The following is a 16,281-nucleotide window of genomic DNA, read 5'->3' as shown; positions in this document are numbered from 1 at the left end:
ATGGCTTTAAACTAACAGAAGGGAACTATAGGTTCCTAACCTCAGAGAGCAGCGAGGGGCTGGCTTTGCTGCCGAGAGCTACGGGTGCCATCCCTGGAGGTGCCCCAGCACATGGATGGGCATTGGGCAGCCCAAGCTGAGGGGTAGGCAGCCCATAGCAGGATTTGGGGCTGGGTGGGCTTTGAGGTCCCTTCCAACCCAACCGTGCTGTGATTCTATGACACGGTGCTGAACACAGCTGGAGGTGGCCCTGCTGGTGGCACTCAGTGACCCCCACAGTCCCAACCGCACCACAATGCGTTCCCTGGGCAGGAAGGATGTCCTGCATCCCCTTGTTCCCAAGAGCACGAGCCCAGTGCCCAGCACAGCCCACACTCAGCAATAGCAGTGCTATCTATCTGCTGCTTTATTGGAGCTGCAGAGGGGGAGGCTGGTGGGGACGAGTGGGCAGCCCTGTGGCACAGGCACTAGTTCTTGCCGCATGGGAAGGTGGTGCTGATCTTCCTGCAGTAGCAGAAGGCGTTGAAAAACCGGCAGTAGCAGGTGGCACAGGGGTCACAGCAGGGGATCTGGTGGCCCAGGCAGGACTCCAGGAGACGGACGCAGCGGCGAGGGGAGCTCCGCTCCTCCCTGCCTGCAGCTTGCAGGGCCGTGGACAATACCTGTAGGGGAGAGGAGGAGAGGGAGCGCTCATGGTCCACCCCATTGCTAAAGAACTGTGTTAGAGAGCCCAGAGCCTGAGGCACCTCCATCTCGAACAGGAGGCTGAGATATCCGAATTCAGCTTGCTCCTAGAAGATGATACTTGGGATTTGGTGCTGGACCCTAGTGATGCCAGCTCCTCTTCATGCTTTGCTTGCAGACCCTGAGCACAGGGGACCTAAAGCCTCATCTGTGAAGATCTGCTTGGGATTCCACTCTTCCCATCCAGCTGAAGCCTTCCTTCCCCTTGAGGTTACCTCCCTTCAAGGATCCTTGAATTGTTTGTCCATAGGAAACAACCCTGGTCTCTCTAATCTTTCATCGTGGGATATTCCCCATGCCCTGCATCACTTCGGTGGCTCGTCCATCAACCCCTCAGGTCTCCATTTTCCCCTGAGATGGAAGTCTGTCCTTTGCAGGGACAGCAGGGGCAGATTGCTTACACACTGCAAGAGAAAGGGAAGTTGGCATTTCCTCCCAAAGGACCTGGCAATCGTCGATTCACTGTTCCTATTCCCCTTGGCTGGAAGCGTTCTCACAGTCCCCTCTGATTTTTAGCTGAACAATTGGTCTGGCTGGAGCAATTTTGAAAGAGGATGTTTCACACCCACTTGTCATTACAGTAATGTGCGGTGGGAAGGTTGGGTTCCCACAGTTTGTTAGGAAATGAAACATGGAAACCTTGCCTGCCTCCAGCCAGCTCACCTCCCAGCTCCTGCAGCAGCATCCCTGAAGGCCAACCCCAAACAGAGGGGCTTTCCTGGCCCCTCCATTTCCAGCTTCCCTGACACCCAGCGTGTCCACACCCCTCAGCAGGCAGCAAAGGATGCTCCCTTCCTGTGCAGCATCTCATGAAGTGTTTGCTCCAAACCACCCCTGGGCACAGAGAAACCTGATGTGGCTCAAAGCAAACCTGTTTGGGGTGTTTTTAGGAAAACAAAAACTCTCAGTGTGTTACCTGTGGTTCCAGCACGCTGCTTTTCTGCAGGAGGTTATCATCACCTTCTTGCACCTCCATCTGATCCAAGTCCGGCCTGGGAGTAGCTCCTGTGAAACAGAGAGAGGCTGGGCAAGGTGGGCACTGCGGGCTGAGCAGGAGCTCCCTGCTTCAGTTTTGGGGAGCTGGCTGTCCCAGCGAGGGCTGAGGACCGCGGGACTCACTAGCAAGCTCCACTGACAGCTCCTTGGCCTTGTGCAGCAGGCTGGGGTAGCGGGCTCTGTCTGCCTCCTCCAGCCCGGAGCTCATCTTCTGCAGGGGGCTGTGGCTGAGGTCCGAGGTGAGGATGGCCTGGATCCCCTGCAGCAGCCCGTAGCACAGCAGCAGCGCGTTCAGCATGGTCCTGGGGCAATGTGCACAGAGAGCAAGCGGTCAGCGTCAGCCCGGCCCCTCTGCCAGCAGTGCTGCCAGCTGGGGTGCCTTCCTACACCCCAGCTCTGGGTTGTCTTCTCTGTGATGCTCCCCAGAGGTGTTTGGCAGCCAGTCTTACAGACAAGCATGCAACACCGTGGGCAGGAGTGTGGAGCAGCTTCCTATGGCTGCAGCCAAAGGCCTCCTGCACTGCCCTGGGCATTGCAGCTGGGGCTGCATGACAGGAGTGTCCCCAGAAGGCCGTGAGACATCCCTGTGTTTTGTGAAAGCTCCTGCAATGGAGAGGCTGAGGCTACCATGGGGTTTGGGCACAACAGACAACAGTGGGGCTTTGAGAAAATCACTACAGGGTGATGTGGAGCTGACAGAGGCATGGATAGAGGACCTTCAGGTCTGCGTGTGACAGCAAAGGTCCTTGCAGTGGCTGTGGCAGCTCTGTGCCACACCTTTACCCTAAAGAACCCTAAAAAGACAAAAGAGCTTTCATGCAAAGCCTCCAGTCATGCTGCCAGGAGCATCCCCAGGTGGGGTCAGCCCCTCTCCCCTCTCGTCCCTCACTCACAGGGGAACCCAGAGCTTCTTCACCCCACGGTGCCACCCCACTCCATGCCATGGGCACCCAGCAGGGTGCACCGAATGCTCCCCGCGCCCATCCCTGCTCCACAGCCCCTTCCCTGCAGACCCACTGACCTCCAGCCGGTGTGGGGCTGCAGGCACTGCTCTGCAGGGCTCGCTCAGAGTCGCTCTGCCTCGATGTCCTCCCTCCCCACATCTCGCCGGGAACTTATATCGGCTGCTCGTTAATTAAGTGCCTCAGCCACATGACCCCGCTAAGCAGCAGGTAGGTGGGCTCTGCTGCAGACGGGGCTTTGTCTGGATGGCAAAGCACCAGCGGGGCGTGGGTGGGATGGAGTGCTGCTGTGTGGGGCTGCAGCCAGGAGCTGGTGCCCACTCGTCCCAAAATCCAAGCAAGCCTACGCAGCGATGCTGCCCCTGTGTTGGTACCCAGGGACAGAGGACCAGCGATGGACACACAGCTTCCTCCTGCATCCTCACGCACCAGCAATGCTTCTGGCCCAACATCAGCCCCTGTCCCCTTCCTCCACCAGCACTCTGTGGCTTTGGGATGCCTGCTCTAAGCGCCCCATGTCCCTGTGGCTTTCAGGAGCCAGCAAAGCCATGGAAAGGAGCTGCTCTGATGCCAGAGGAGCCTGAGTACACCCAGCCCCACTCCCTCACGCTTCTCCACGCTGTGGAGAAAGCCCTGTAGCTCCTGGCACGATCCCAGCCACAGTCCAGAGCCCATTACAGCCTCTGCTCCCACCACTGCCCAGCTGCAGATCCTCCAGGCACTGACTGTGTCTCCTTCACTCATCCTTTCCAGGACCTGCAGCCTCAGAGCGCTCAGCATCCCGGCCTCAGCTGCACCCCAGGAGGAAGGATGAGTGCTGCGTCCCACAGCTGCATGCGGATGTGCCTTTGGCTTCTCAGTGCTCGAGCACCGCACCCAAGCCCAAAGGAAGCTGCAGTCAGCCTGGTGCAACCCCAGCCCCACAGCCGCGAGGCCAGGCAGGGATGGAGGAGTCACCTCTGCATCCACCCTGCTCACATCAGTCCTCCTGCAGCCCCACACCCAGCTGGGATCCTTGCATCCTGCACCCAGCTGAGATGGCCACACCTCACAGCCATTTGGGATTCCTGTGTTTAGAACCCACATCCCTGCACCCAGCTGGGATGCCCATATCACAAACCCATTTGGGATGCCCATATCACACACCCATTTGGGATGCTCATACCTCACACCCATTTGGGATGCTCACCCCTCACACCCAGCTGGGTCCCCATGCACAGCACCTACTCAGAACCCCCCGCACAGCACCCCGCTGCCATAGCGGGACGCAGACCCCACTCCTGTGCCCTCAGCCCGCAGCAGTGACGCCAGCCTGGAGCGGGGCTCATTATGGGCTGCGGGCTTCTGGGAAGGCATTAACATTGCCGAGGCGGCCGAGCGCTGAGAGCTTTTTAATCTGCGGTGCTCCGCCGGGCAGTAACGAGCTAAATGAGCAGCCCGCATCGCTTCCAGGAAAAGAGCGGCCGCAGCGAGGCCACCCCGCACGTGTCCGTATGGGAGAGGGGGAGACGAGCGGGCTGGAAGCCGAGCCGGGTGCGATGAGCTGCGCCCGGCCTCAGCCAGGATGCGGGGTGGGGGTGCGGGAGGGACGGGGGCCCTTTAAGGCTGCGGGCCGGAGCACGCTGACGTCAGCGGGGCGGGCGCTCCGGGACGCCGCAGCCCCGCGGCCCCGAGCTCCGCCGTGCGGTGAGTGCGGGACCCCCGGGGGTACGGCGGGGGGCTGAGGGATGGGGGGGGGCGACGGTGGATTGTGAGGGGTTGGACGTGGGGTTTGCGAGCGGTATTTGGGGGCTGGGGGGAGACGGGGTGGGAGGTTGGAAAGGTGCGGTGGTCGTGTTGGGGTGCTGGGAGTTGGGGTGCGCTGGGGATGTGGAGCTGGGGGGTTTGGGGCGCTGGGGTGCTATAGGTTGGGATGGCCGTGGTTGTTTTGGGGTGCTGGGAACTGGAGGGTGGCGTTTTGGGGGGCTCGATGGGGATTGGAGATTGGGGTGCTAGAGGTGGGGATATTGGGATGCTGAGGGCTGGTGGTATTGGGGTGCACGGGGTACCGGAGGTCAGAAGGTTGGGGTGTTGGAGTGCTGTTGGGGTGCTCAGGGGATGCTCAGTAACACCCTTAGGGTTGGGGGGTGCTGGAAGTGGGGCTGTTGGGATGCTTGGGGTGCTGAAGACCACAGGGGTACGGTGGTCTTGGGGGCATGGGGTGGTGGTCCACAGGGACATGGGTGGTGAGGCACTGTTCACAGGTTGCCCAAGGAGGCTGTGGATGCCCCATCCCTGCAGGCATTCAAGGCCAGGCTGGATGTGGCTCTGGGCAGCCTGGGCTGCTGGTTGGCGACCTGCACACAGCAGGGGGTTGGAATTAGATGAGCACTGTGGTCCTTTTCAGCACAGGCCATTCTATGGTTCTATGATTCTATGATACGGGGTGCTGAGTGCCCAGGATGCTGAGAACCAGGCGGGATATTGGGGTGCCTGGGGATGGGGAGGTGGGTGCATTAGGGTGCCCACGGTGCTGGGGTCCTGGAGGTGGAGCACTGTGCTGCTGGGGCGCCGAGGGATGTAGGGATGCGCAGGGTCCACTTGGGCCGCCGTGCAGCAGGACGACGGGCGTTGGGGTGCTCAGGAATCGGGTGCCCTTTGTCAGCACCCTCCGCCCTGCAGCGCCCGATGCCCGTCCCCACCCGGCGCCATGGCCGAGGGCAAAATCGCAGGGCTGTACGACCTGGAGCGCACGCTGGGTAAGGGGCACTTCGCCGTGGTGAAGCTGGCCAGGCACGTCTTCACGGGGCAGCGCGTGGCCGTCAAGGTGATCGACAAGAGCAAGCTGGCGGGCGAGGCGGCGGGGCAGCTGCTGCAGGAGGTGCGCTGCATGAAGCTGGTGCAGCACCCCAACGTGGTGCGTCTCTACGAGGTCATCGACACCCACGCCAAGCTCTACCTCATCCTGGAGCTGGGCGACGGCGGCGATATGTTCGACCACATCATGAGGCACGAGGGCGGCCTGGCCGAGCCCCGCGCCAAGCATTACTTCGCCCAGATCGTCCACGCCATCTCCTACTGCCACAAGCTGCACGTGGTGCACCGCGACCTCAAGCCCGAGAACGTGGTCTTCTTCCAGGAGCAGGGGGTGGTCAAGCTGACGGACTTTGGCTTCAGCAACCGCTTCCAGCCCGGCAAGATGCTCACCACCAGCTGTGGCTCGCTGGCGTACTCGGCGCCGGAGATCCTGCTTGGAGATGAGTACGATGCTCCGGCTGTGGGTAAGGGTCTGGAGGGCTCCCATGCCTCCCGTGCTCCCATTTATTGCCATCTTAGCATGCACGTGGGCTTGTGTTTCAGTTTCCTGTGGCTCTTCAGGCATCCTCAGAGCCCTGTGGGACAAATCCTGCCCCAGGGATGCTCGGCTGAGCACATCATGGCCCTGGCAGCAATGGGATGTGGGAAGGAAACCTGCTTAGGATGCAGCCGCCTCCAGCTCCCAAAGTTTCCTCCGGGCGCTTCCTGCCGGTGCTTTGGGCCATGGGAGGAGAAGGAGGACTGGGAGTCCAGCCAGCCCTGCTGAGCTGGGGCAGGAGGGCTGGGCAAAACACAGTGCTGGAGCTCTGCAAGGAAACAGCCCGGTTTCAGCATGGAGCGAGGGGAAGGATTCAAAGCTGAGAGCTGTCATGGCTCGGAGGGGTGGTGGGAACACGAATAGGTGGCTCTGCAAAAGCAAATCAAGCAAGGAAACTGGCACGGATGAGAAATTTTAAAATGCACAGGCACTTAAGAAGCTGAAGGTATTAAGGGAGAGCCTGCGCTCAGCATCCTAAAAATAAGCGGTTTTGCAATAAGAAGAAAATCAGTCTCTGGGCTGCCAGGCAGGGCGGGAGCTGTGCACGGGGCCGTCTCTGCAGCGGGGCTGCATGTGGTCACAAGGAGGCACGTGAAGATGAGTGCTGCTGCAGCTGGCACAGGGCTGGCGGCCCATTCGGGGTGTGCTTGCGCAGCTGGGAAGGGCTGACCCAGCACCTGGGGTGTGGGGAGCTTTGGTGACACTGCTGCCCTGCTCTGGGGACCTCCTCCAGGGGGGCTGTCACCGAGGTGAAGGCTGCAGGTGCGTGCTGGAGCCCCATCCCTATGGCACTTGGGCTCCAGACCCACGCCCAGATTTGGGGGGCCTGTATGCAGCCATCCCTATGTGTGTTGGGGGGGAGGCTGAAGTGCCATGGGGGGCTGTGTCCCGTGGGGATCCCCGATCCCTGCCAGCTGGGATCCTTCCCAACGGGGTGGCAGCCGTCACATTTTAGCTTCCTCAGGAGCTTACTGACTCTCGTCTTCCTCTTCCTCTTGCAGACATCTGGAGCCTGGGGGTCATCCTCTACATGCTGGTGTGCGGACAGCCGCCCTTCCAGGAGGCCAACGACAGCGAGACGCTCACCATGATCATGGACTGCCGTTACACCGTGCCCCCACACGTCTCCGCACAGTGCTCCGAGTAGGCAGCTCTCCCCGCTGTCCCCGTCTCCATGGGAGCCCCGTGGGAGCCGGAGGGATGGGGCTGGGGCCGGGGGAAGGCTCTGGCTGCGCTCATCCAGGTGTCCCTCCCTTCCCCGGGCAGCCTCATCTCCAGGATGCTGCAGCGGGACCCCCGGCAGAGAGCCTCCCTGGAGCAGATCGAGGGCCACGCGTGGCTGCAGGGGGTGGATCCGTCCCCCGCCAGCCGCTGCCTGCTGCCCCTCACCTCGCACAAGCGCGTGTCCCAGGAGGAGCACGAGATCATCATCCAGGCCATGACGTGTGGGCACATCGCTGACCGTGACACCATCCAGGAGTGAGCGGCAGCCAGAGGGAGGGAAGGAGGGAGGTCTGGCGGTGCCGATGTGAGCGCGGCCATTGGGTTCTGATGCTGATCCTTCCCGGTGTCACGCAGGGCGTTGGAGGCCGACCGCTACAACCACATCACGGCCACCTACTTTCTGCTGGCCGAGAGGATGCTGCGGGAGAAGCAGGAGGAGCAGAGCCGCCGTCAGAGCCTCCTCTACGACCTGGCCAAGCAGGTGCAAAGCAGGTGAGCCCCAGCCGCCCCCCACCGCCCCAAGCGCCTCGCAGGCGGGTGCTGACCCCCCCCCCGCCCTTCCCCACGCTCAGGACCGACCTCTCGGACACGTTCGGCCCCGGGGATGGCACTGGGGGCTGTCAGCCCGTAGCAGAGGTTCCTGGCAGCTCCCAGCCCAGCAGCGGGGAGAGCAGCCGCGGCCGTCAGCCCCCCCGGGTGCTGCTGAAGGCTCCCACCATCGATACGGCCATCACCAAAAGCACCCCGGCCCTGCAGCAAATCTGCGAGGAGGAAGAAGAGGAGGAGGAAGAGGAGTGCAGACCCAGCGTGATGGAGAGGAAGAGCAGCTCCTTGAACCAGGAGCAGATGCGAGATTTCCTCCGCGCCGGGGCCCGTCGGCCGCCGTTCCGCGGGGAGGTGCTGGGCTGGGGGGCCGAGCCGGGGGGCCGGGCGGGGTACCGAGCTGCCAGCGGAGCCCGAGGGCCCCCGGAGCCGCGGGGGGACAGGACGGGCAGCGCGGGGACCCCCGAGGGCAGGGAGGGCTCGGGGCGTCCCGGGGAAAGGGGAGCCGTCCCCGCAGCCTCCCCAGAGCCGAAGGAGAAACGCCCGGGCGTCCCCAGGGGGGCGGGGGGCAGCGAGGGGGAGGCGGAGAACGTGATAAAGCTGGACCCGGGTAAGGGCAAGAGCGGCAGCCTGAGGGAGCGGCTGATGCAGATCCCGCTGTGCGAGAAAGCTTTGGCCTTCAAGATCCACCCCGGCCCCAAGGAGAGCCTGCTGTCCCTGGGGCAGTTCAACTGCTGCCACGTCATTTAGCCCCGCGGCCGGACGAGGGACGGCTGGGCGTTTTTTAACTACTAGAAATGATTTTTTTAAATAGTCTATTTTAATGTAACGACATAGAGACGGCTATATCCCCTGCCTGAGACCCGTGGGCCACGGCCACGCGTCCCCAGCCTGCACTGTTACCCCCCGCTCCCCCCACAACGCGCTTCCTATTTATTACCTCTTTGTTTTCTTGCTGGCAAGAAATGAACGCACGAGGCGGGGGCCGCCGCTCGGCCCGGGCTGCGCTGCACTGAGTGGATGGGAGCCGCCGGGAAGCAAAGTTCGTCGGTGCAATAAAACCGCGCTTTGGTTTGACGGCTCGGGCTGCGTCTGCCGGGGCTGCGGGAGGGAGGAGGGCGGGACGGGGAACGGCGGCGGGCGCCCGCGCCTAAAGGATAAAGCTTCGCCTGAACAGGGGCTTGAACCCTGGACCCTCAGATTAAAAGTCTGATGCTCTCCCAACTGAGCTATCCAGGCTCACGTGGGGCTGTTGGGCGGTGCTCGCCACGGCCCGCGGAGGACCCCAGAGAGGCGGACGCGTTCTCACTCAGCAAAACCTTTTTGTCCCGCCGCGGCCACCGTCCGCGGAGGGGTGGGGCTTAGGGCCGCCCGGAAGTGCGCGCGGCCCACGTGCGGCCATGGCGGCCCCGGCCAAGCGGCGCAGGGCGGCGGGGCCGGACCCCACGGCGGGCTTCGTGGCGTGGTGCGAGGCGGCGGGCGTGGAGCTCAGCCCCAAGGTGAGCGCCGGCGGCGAGCGGGCCCGACCCCGGAGCGGGCGGAAGGCCTTGGGGCTGAGCGGGGCTGTCCCCGCAGGTGTCCATCAGCCGGCGGGGCACGGTGTCGGGCTACGGGCTGTTGGCCGCCGCCGACCTGGAGCCGGGAGAGCTGCTGTTCTCCGTGCCGCGCAGCGCGCTGCTGTCCCAGCACACGTGCGCCATCCGAGCCCTGCTGCACGACGGTGAGCGCCGCGCGGGGCCTCCCGGTGCTCCGCCTTACCGTGTCTTGTCCATAAGCGGGGCTGGGGGACGGTACTGGCTCTTGGGTTCTCTGCTCTGTGTGTGAGTGGGGCAAAAGCAGGGCGCGGTCCTGCTGCCTGCACTGCGATGGGAAGCTCCTCTCTCAGGGGACAGCACGGCCATTCCTGCCCAGGACTCTCTTTAGTGCTGCGAGGAAGCCGTTCTGGTTTCACGCACGTGGGTGAAGTGCCAGCACGGGGCGGCAGCTCCTGGTCCTGCGGCAGCCAGGTCGGGGAGAAGCACAGAACGGCGTGAGGCGGAAGAGACCTCGAAGGTCATCTCATTTGCAGCCCTGTGCTGGGATGTTGCCCACTAGCTGTGAAGGCAGCCTATAAGCCAGGGTGTTTTCTCATTGCTCTGAGTCGCGGCTGCACACTTTAGTTCTGGGAAAATATATTTTAAGAGAAAAAATATCAGATCAACCTCAATTATGTATGTTTTCTTTGTTACCTCTGGCTGTGTAGCCCAGGAGTCCCTGCAGAGCCAGTCTGGGTGGGTGCCGCTCCTGCTGGCCCTGCTGCACGAATACACAACCAGCACCTCCCGCTGGCAGCCCTACTTCTCCCTCTGGCAGGACTTCAGCAGCTTGGATCACCCCATGTTCTGGTAAGGTGAAAGCCAGCAGCTCTGCAGAGGGCCCGGTGCTGCAGCTGTAGGGATGTGGGTGTGCTGGGTGACTTCAGCTGCTCCAGCCCTGTGCTGTGAGGGGCAGCAGCCTAAGATCCCTGTGAGGTGCTAAATGAAGTTGCAACTCCCTGCAACAGAAAACAGAGCTCCACAGAGCACAAAGCTGCTGCTGTTTTGAAGGAGTTCAGACCCTTTTTCCTAGGGGCAGATGGACATAGAGCTGCTAGTTTTGTTTGCAACAGGCCAGAAGAGGAGCGAACGAAGCTCCTGCAGGGCACTGGCATCCCCGAGGCAGTGGACAAAGACCTGGCTAACATCCAGCTGGAGTACAGCTCCATCATCCTGCCCTTCATGAAGTCCCACCCCGACATTTTTGACCCTGAGCTGCACACGCTGGAGCTGTACAAGCAGCTGGTGGCTTTTGTCATGGCTTACAGGTGAGCAGTGAGGGTTTGCTCTGATGTAGGGGAGGAAAGATGAGCAAGAGGAGAAGAGGGTGGTGAGTGATTACAGGCTGTATGATTTAAAAGAGTGCAAGAATAAGCTAAAGCTTGCCCTGTATTGCAAGGTATAAAACAGGGTTGTCTTCACGTCCCTTGTCGTAGCTTTCAGGAGCCTTTGGAGGAGGAAGATGAAGATGAGAAGGGCCCCAATCCTCCCATGATGGTGCCTGTAGCTGATATTTTGAATCACGTGGCCAACCACAACGCCAGCCTGGAATACGCTCCTGTGAGTGCCAGGGCCCTGTGCCCCTTCCCTGCATGACTGCCTCTCTGAGGCCAGAGCAGCACTGCCCACAGCCAGTGCAACAAGCGGGCCTGGATCTTATTCACTGTAAGCTGCTTTGTGTGACACACACAGCTGCTGTTTGCTTTGTTATAGCCAGGAAGAATTTAGGATCAGGTGAACCTTCCTAAAGATGTTCTTGCTGCAGGACAGGATCTGAGGCTTGCTTCTCCTGTGGCTCACTGTGGTTGTACACAGAAGATCACGTTAGGCACATACCTGGATCACTTTCCTGGCAAAAACCAGCACCCTGCTCCAAGAAGAACCCCATTAAGGAACAGTAGGATTGCCACAGCTCTCAGAGCCTCTACTCTCTCTGTTTGCAGAGGTGTTTACGGATGGTTACAACACAACCCATCAGCAAAGGGCAGGAGATCTTCAACACCTACGGGCAGATGGCCAACTGGCAGCTCCTGCACATGTATGGCTTTGCAGAGCCATATCCAGGCAACACCAACGATACAGCTGACATCCAGATGGTGACCGTACGGAAGGCAGCGCTGCAGCGTGAGTGGCACCCACAGCCGTGCTGGGACAGGATGGGGCAGGGGTCACTCCTGTTAAGCAGTGATGTAATGAAATGAGGCTCAGGGTGAAGGGAAATGAGGCCGTTCCACGGCACTTTAGGCGCTGGGGCTATGCTGCAGCTTTCTGCTGCTTGTTTCCCCTTCTGCCGTCACCACTACTGCAAACTGAGGTGGGTTTGCAGCTCTGCTGTCTTCAAAACAGGTGCCAAAAGCAAAGCACAGCAGCAGCTGGTTGCTGAACAGTGGGACTTCTTGTGCCAGCTGGAGATGGTGGGGGAGGAAGGCGCCTTCGTGCTGGGCTGGGATGAAGTGCTGACAGAGGAGGAGCTGTCTGTGACCCTGAAGGTGAGCAGCGTTGAGTGGTGACCAGCTGGTTAAAGAGCTGCACAAGAAAGGGCACAGACTACATTGCAGCTGTTGGAACCATGGCAGAACGGTGAAATGAAGGCAGACAAGTGCATGAACTCTTGGTGTGAGAAGTGGTTGGTGTGACTGCCCTCCTCTCCTGGACTAACCCTCCCCTTCCTCCCCTCCATACTTAAGTTTTGGCTTCAAACAGCTCTTTGGGTGAGGTTTGCTGGTTGGATGCTCTTCCACATCCCTTGGCACTAGCTATTACTCTCTCACTGAGGCATAATTCCTCAGCTGGGGCATAAGTCACCTGCCCCACATGACCCAAAAACTGTGCTGCCCTAGAGAAAAAAGCCTGAGGTACTCGCACTTCCCCTGAGCTGTGTCTGGTTGGGTCATTGCAGGTGCTGTGCATGTCAGAAGAAGAGTTCAAGGAGTACAAGGAACAAGATGGCTGGGAGGACGACAGTGAGGAAGAGGAAAACTCAACCCTTTCTAATGCAGCTCTCTCCAGACTGAAAGCCCCTTGTAAGAGGCTCCTTTATGACAGCGTGCTGCTGACCCTGGAGTCGTACAGGTCAGACCTGAGAGCAGAGCAGGACTTGCTCAATAAGGAGGTGTATGAGAAACTGAGTCGAAGAGAGCAGCAAGCTTTGCATGTGCGCTACGGCCAGAAAAGGATCCTGCATCAGCTGCTAGAGCTGGTACAATAAAACCTCACTGCCCCTGGAAATCAGCTGCCCAGAACTGTGCTCAGACAGGAGGTCAGCCTTCAGCCATCTCTTCTGCAGCAGCAAGGATGGGAGGCAAGATGGGCCCACTTGTCCCTCTGCCTTTTTAGCTACCTCTGCATTAAAGAACAATTTTGCAGAGCACAGGAGTATTCTTAGGTGACCTTACAGTAAGAGGGCTGGAGCACAGCCATCCCTTTCATCTGGAGGACTTGGTAAAACCCAGGTCTTGTCATGGTTACTTAGGGAAGACTGACATACCCCATCAGCATAAGTGAGTTCCCTCACTCAGCATCAGAGATTTGAGGCAATCACTGTGCCTCCTCCAGGTGAACAAGGCAGAATTCCAGCTGGTAGCTCTTACCTCACGGAAAGGCAGTGCAGAAGTGCTAAGAACTGAACAGCTCACCTATACTTCAATACTGAGCATTCTGCAAGCAGGAGCCCATCTGTTTCTGGCTTTCATGGAGGCTCAGTACAGCACAGTGATTCTTCTCAGCTCTGCAGAAGGCATTCTGTAAGTGCTTGAGACTCTGAGAGCAGTCACAGGTCTGCAGGTGCTGCAGGTTGGGTTTTTGATACATGCCCTAACTCAGGCACCACTACTGTACATCACATACAGCCTTATTTTTCCCTTGGCAGCTTTGTAAGATAACACGCTGGAGGTTTGCAGGCCAAGCTATGTTAAATAAAGATGGAGTTTCTTATCCAGCCAATGCTGTCTACTTCAGCAGGATGCAACCCCCTCCCCCCCCTCAAGAAGATCTCTACAAGAATTTTAGTTGCAGTGACAGCAAACAAGCAGAGGTTAGCTGCAGCCCTACCTGCACAGCTGGGGTCCAGAGTGCTTTAACATTACTGCAGGTAATGGAGTAATGCAGGGGCTGTTCAGAGTCCAGTCTGTCATCCTGGCTTGGCTCTCTACAGCAGGCTACGTTTCAAACTAGGCACACAGCAGTGAATGGAAAGGTTATTCCTTCAACCAGAGGGCATCATACCCATGGCCCCTGCTGGCAAGGACACTGGAATCCCCCCAGAGCTGGCACCAGCACACAGCACAGTGCCAGCTGTGGGTTCTTTCCCTCATCAGGAAGAAACAAGGTCACCTGTACCCTCCTACCAGCCCATGAACTTCATGTAACACAGGTTGGGATTTTGGCAGAGTCCCCTCTGCCTCTCACCCTCTTTTACACCAGCCTGACAGCTCCTAAGGCCTAAAGGGAACCAGATGTGTACAGCAGTATTAGTACAGAAGCACAGAGACCTTTGAGCTTTAGCAGAGCCAGCACTGGGAGCCAGTAGGACAAGTCAACAAGCTCATGCAGAGCTTGGCTTGCTGAAGTTAAATGGCAGAAAAACCCTACCAACTCTGGTCTGGATAAAGCTAGTTGCTGTTAGTTCTCTGTATCCTAAGCCACTACAGGATGGAAGAGCAAACTGGAATTTCAGCTCCATAGCCAAAGTGTTCCAACTTGCAATGACTCCCTCTTCCCATCACTCCTCTGTTGTAAGGCTAGAGGAGCTTGCAGCATTCATCCCTACAGGTTAGCCTAGGTAAACCAGCGAGCTTGGTGAAGGGAGTGTTGTATCAGGGAGCATCATTAGAAATAAAACTGGTCTGCTACCTGTGCTCTGTGTCCCTCCACTGCAGTCTCCTTTCTAGCATTCTGCTTGTCAACTTCCAGTATCTCCATCTCCACATAACTATTCTGTGTCCCTCCTTCTGGCACTAAGAATCAAGGCTTCATCTATTCATAACAAGTCTTCCCTCTTCTCACCAGGCAGCATCCAAAATACACTGGAAAACTGCAAATTTTGGATGGCTGAAAACAGATTTTTGAAAGACAGTGACTGGCCAGGTAGGATGGAACTGGAGAGAATAAGCACAGTGGCACGTGCTGCATGTCATGACTTTAATGTGTAACTACAGTATGCATACATACAAGAAGTGGGAGAACTAAAGCCCAAGAACTAGAAAGGCTACAAAATACAACACATGGACCAATACTTTACAAAACATTCAAAATCCTTACAAAAAGGGGCTGTATTGGTCCTTTGTTTCTTTTTTTTAATTTTCTGTTTCTTTGTTGTTGTTTTTTGATTTTTTTAGTTTTTTTTTTTTTTTTTTTTTTTTTTTTTTTTACAAACTTATACTGTCATAGGGTAGGGAAAGGTCTAGATTTAGTCCCCCCTTCTCCAAAATTTACAAGTGTCAGAAGAAAAAAAAAAGAAAAAGCTATAGGCCTGGTCTCTGGTTTCTTTACTAAAAACAGCTGACCCTCTCCCAAAGGGCCTGAGGTGTGTCTTCTCCAACAGAAAGGAGGCGTTCTGACTGCCACACGGTTCTGTCAGCACTGGGAGGAAAGGGGAAAAAACACTGCAGCTTAAATCCCTCCCTCGCCCCCCCTCCCTTACTCCATAGTATTCCCATATTCCAAACATAGCCACTTTTTTTTTTCCTGTAAAACAACTTAATGATTTAAAGGTCCCCCATCCACATAAAGAAAAAAATAAGTTACATAATAATATAACTGGCTTTTCAATATTCTTTGGGAGTCTGGCAATGTCAGGACAAGGAGGTCTGCCCCAGACAAGCACTTGGCATCAGCAGCTGCCCCTTTATTACAAGCTGGATAGGCACCAGTTACCCACTTGCCTTTTACACACTTTGCACAAACCCAGAAGTCCAGACAAACGTTTCTGTTCCTTGTATTTACACGAGTTCAAAATGATATTCACAGCATCTTCTGTATTTTGGCCAAAAGTCACAAATTTCTTTCAAACTTTGGAACGTGCCCACGGACTTCCACACCAGGTCGGTTGCGTGCACCCCATCGAGGGAGCTGGGAAGGTCAGGAGGAGCCTTACAGATTCTTCTGTCGGTCGATGGGACAGGGGCCTCCAGGCTGGCACATTTACAACAAGATGCAGCTCATCTAACTGGCACCAGTCCCCTCCATTACTTGCTGGGCTTGCTTCTGCCCCATGCAGCACTGTGCAACCGACTGGAACAACCTGAACGCAGAACGGAGCAGCATTAGTTGTGAACTCTGCTCTCCAACTGGAACCCAACGCATCACAATGCATGGCACCCCAGGTGCAAACACTCCCCAGTTACATGTGCATTAGCAAACGTGTGGGCAAAGGAGCCAGGCTCTGATTGTCTGCAGTGCTACTGCATCACAGAAACACAGTATGCTCAGCTCAGTCCCCCTGAGAACACAGAAGAGCAGTGTTTGAACAGCACACGCATTGTGTAGCAGGCTGCTCTGAGCCCTCTGTACGGCATTGTACTCTCCTGTGAGGAAAGGCTGAGGGAACTGGGCTTGTTCAGCTTGGAGAAGAGAAGGCTCCAAGGAGACCTCATTGTGGCCTTCAGTGCTTGGAAGGAGCGTATAAACAGGAGGGGGAACGGCTGTTTGTGAGGGTGGGTGGTGACAGGACAAGGGGAATGGTTTTAAACTGAGACGGGGAGGTTCAGGTTGGATATGAGGAGGAATTTTTTCACCCAGAGGGTGGTGAGGCAGTGGAACAGGTTGCCCAAGGAGGCTGTGGATGCCCCATCCCTGGAGGCATTCAAGGCCAGGCTGGATGTGGCTCTGGGCAGCCTGGGCTGCTGGTTGGTGACCTGCACACAGCAAGGGGTTGGAATCAGATGATCACTGTGGTCCGTTTCAA

General features: G+C 57.8%; 4 protein-coding genes and 1 non-coding gene across 14 annotated transcripts in view; 2 read left to right on the top strand and 3 right to left on the bottom strand.

Moving 5' to 3' along the window:
• Positions 1-397: 397 nt before the first annotated feature.
• AGRP (agouti related neuropeptide) lies at positions 398-4,105 on the bottom strand. The gene is made up of 4 exons (XM_019619787.3): positions 2,762-4,105; positions 1,864-2,042; positions 1,661-1,749; positions 398-662 (listed from the first exon to the last, which is right to left on the bottom strand). The coding sequence occupies exons 2-4, from the start codon at positions 2,036-2,038 to the stop codon at positions 468-470; spliced, it is 459 nt and encodes a 152-aa protein (XP_019475332.1). The 5' UTR covers positions 2,039-2,042; positions 2,762-4,105; the 3' UTR covers positions 398-467.
• Positions 4,106-4,266: 161 nt separating this feature from the next.
• On the top strand, positions 4,267-8,880 carry LOC100548047 (SNF-related serine/threonine-protein kinase-like). Of its 2 annotated transcripts, none has more exons than XM_085234948.1 (6): positions 4,267-4,388; positions 5,364-5,962; positions 7,038-7,179; positions 7,303-7,515; positions 7,615-7,752; positions 7,833-8,880. In XM_085234948.1, exons 2-6 carry the CDS (start codon positions 5,392-5,394, stop codon positions 8,551-8,553), a joined length of 1,785 nt encoding a protein of 594 aa, XP_085091074.1. In that variant the 5' UTR covers positions 4,267-4,388; positions 5,364-5,391; the 3' UTR covers positions 8,554-8,880. The 2 variants fall into 2 exon arrangements, with proteins under 2 accessions (XP_085091074.1, XP_085091075.1); XM_085234949.1 differs by having other exon boundaries at positions 4,350-4,409.
• Positions 8,881-8,969: 89 nt separating this feature from the next.
• Positions 8,970-9,042, bottom strand: TRNAK-UUU (transfer RNA lysine (anticodon UUU)). The gene has a single exon. It is a non-coding gene; the product is annotated as a tRNA-Lys (tRNA).
• Positions 9,043-9,135: 93 nt separating this feature from the next.
• On the top strand, positions 9,136-13,314 carry SETD6 (SET domain containing 6, protein lysine methyltransferase). The gene is made up of 8 exons (XM_085234950.1): positions 9,136-9,302; positions 9,379-9,523; positions 10,046-10,187; positions 10,451-10,645; positions 10,814-10,937; positions 11,321-11,501; positions 11,724-11,866; positions 12,277-13,314. The coding sequence occupies exons 1-8, from the start codon at positions 9,204-9,206 to the stop codon at positions 12,583-12,585; spliced, it is 1,338 nt and encodes a 445-aa protein (XP_085091076.1). The 5' UTR covers positions 9,136-9,203; the 3' UTR covers positions 12,586-13,314.
• A 1,188-nt stretch (positions 13,315-14,502) lies between these two features.
• The window catches only part of CNOT1 (CCR4-NOT transcription complex subunit 1), a 53,840-nt gene continuing 52,061 nt past the window's right edge, over positions 14,503-16,281 (bottom strand). For all 9 annotated transcript variants that reach the window (XM_085234935.1, XM_085234938.1, XM_085234937.1 and 6 more), the window contains exon 49: positions 14,503-15,618. In XM_085234935.1, coding sequence (XP_085091061.1) covers positions 15,540-15,618 — 79 coding nt within the window. In that variant the 3' untranslated portion in view covers positions 14,503-15,539. The remainder of the gene's footprint in view (positions 15,619-16,281) is intronic.

Source organism: Meleagris gallopavo, chromosome 13 (assembly GCF_905368555.1).
Source record: "Meleagris gallopavo chromosome 13, MGAL_WU_HG_1.1, whole genome shotgun sequence".
Taxonomy (NCBI): Eukaryota; Metazoa; Chordata; class Aves; order Galliformes; family Phasianidae; genus Meleagris; species Meleagris gallopavo.
This window is presented reverse-complemented; position numbering and strand designations above follow the sequence as displayed.

Coding starts and splice junctions, on each gene's coding strand:
- LOC100548047 (XM_085234948.1), top strand. CDS start 5,392: ATGGCCGAGGGCAAAATCGCAGGGCTGTACGACCTGGAGCGCACGCTG. Junction 5,963..7,037: donor GTACGATGCTCCGGCTGTGG/GTAAGGGTCTGG, acceptor TTCCTCTTGCAG/ACATCTGGAGCCTGGGGGTC. Junction 7,753..7,832: donor GCCAAGCAGGTGCAAAGCAG/GTGAGCCCCAGC, acceptor CCCCACGCTCAG/GACCGACCTCTCGGACACGT.
- SETD6 (XM_085234950.1), top strand. CDS start 9,204: ATGGCGGCCCCGGCCAAGCGGCGCAGGGCGGCGGGGCCGGACCCCACG. Junction 9,303..9,378: donor GCGTGGAGCTCAGCCCCAAG/GTGAGCGCCGGC, acceptor CTGTCCCCGCAG/GTGTCCATCAGCCGGCGGGG. Junction 10,188..10,450: donor TTGGATCACCCCATGTTCTG/GTAAGGTGAAAG, acceptor TGTTTGCAACAG/GCCAGAAGAGGAGCGAACGA.
- AGRP (XM_019619787.3), bottom strand. CDS start 2,038: ATGCTGAACGCGCTGCTGCTGTGCTACGGGCTGCTGCAGGGGATCCAG. Junction 1,750..1,863: donor GCTGTCAGTGGAGCTTGCTA/GTGAGTCCCGCG, acceptor TCTGTTTCACAG/GAGCTACTCCCAGGCCGGAC. Junction 663..1,660: donor GCAGCGTGCTGGAACCACAG/GTAACACACTGA, acceptor TCTCCCCTACAG/GTATTGTCCACGGCCCTGCA.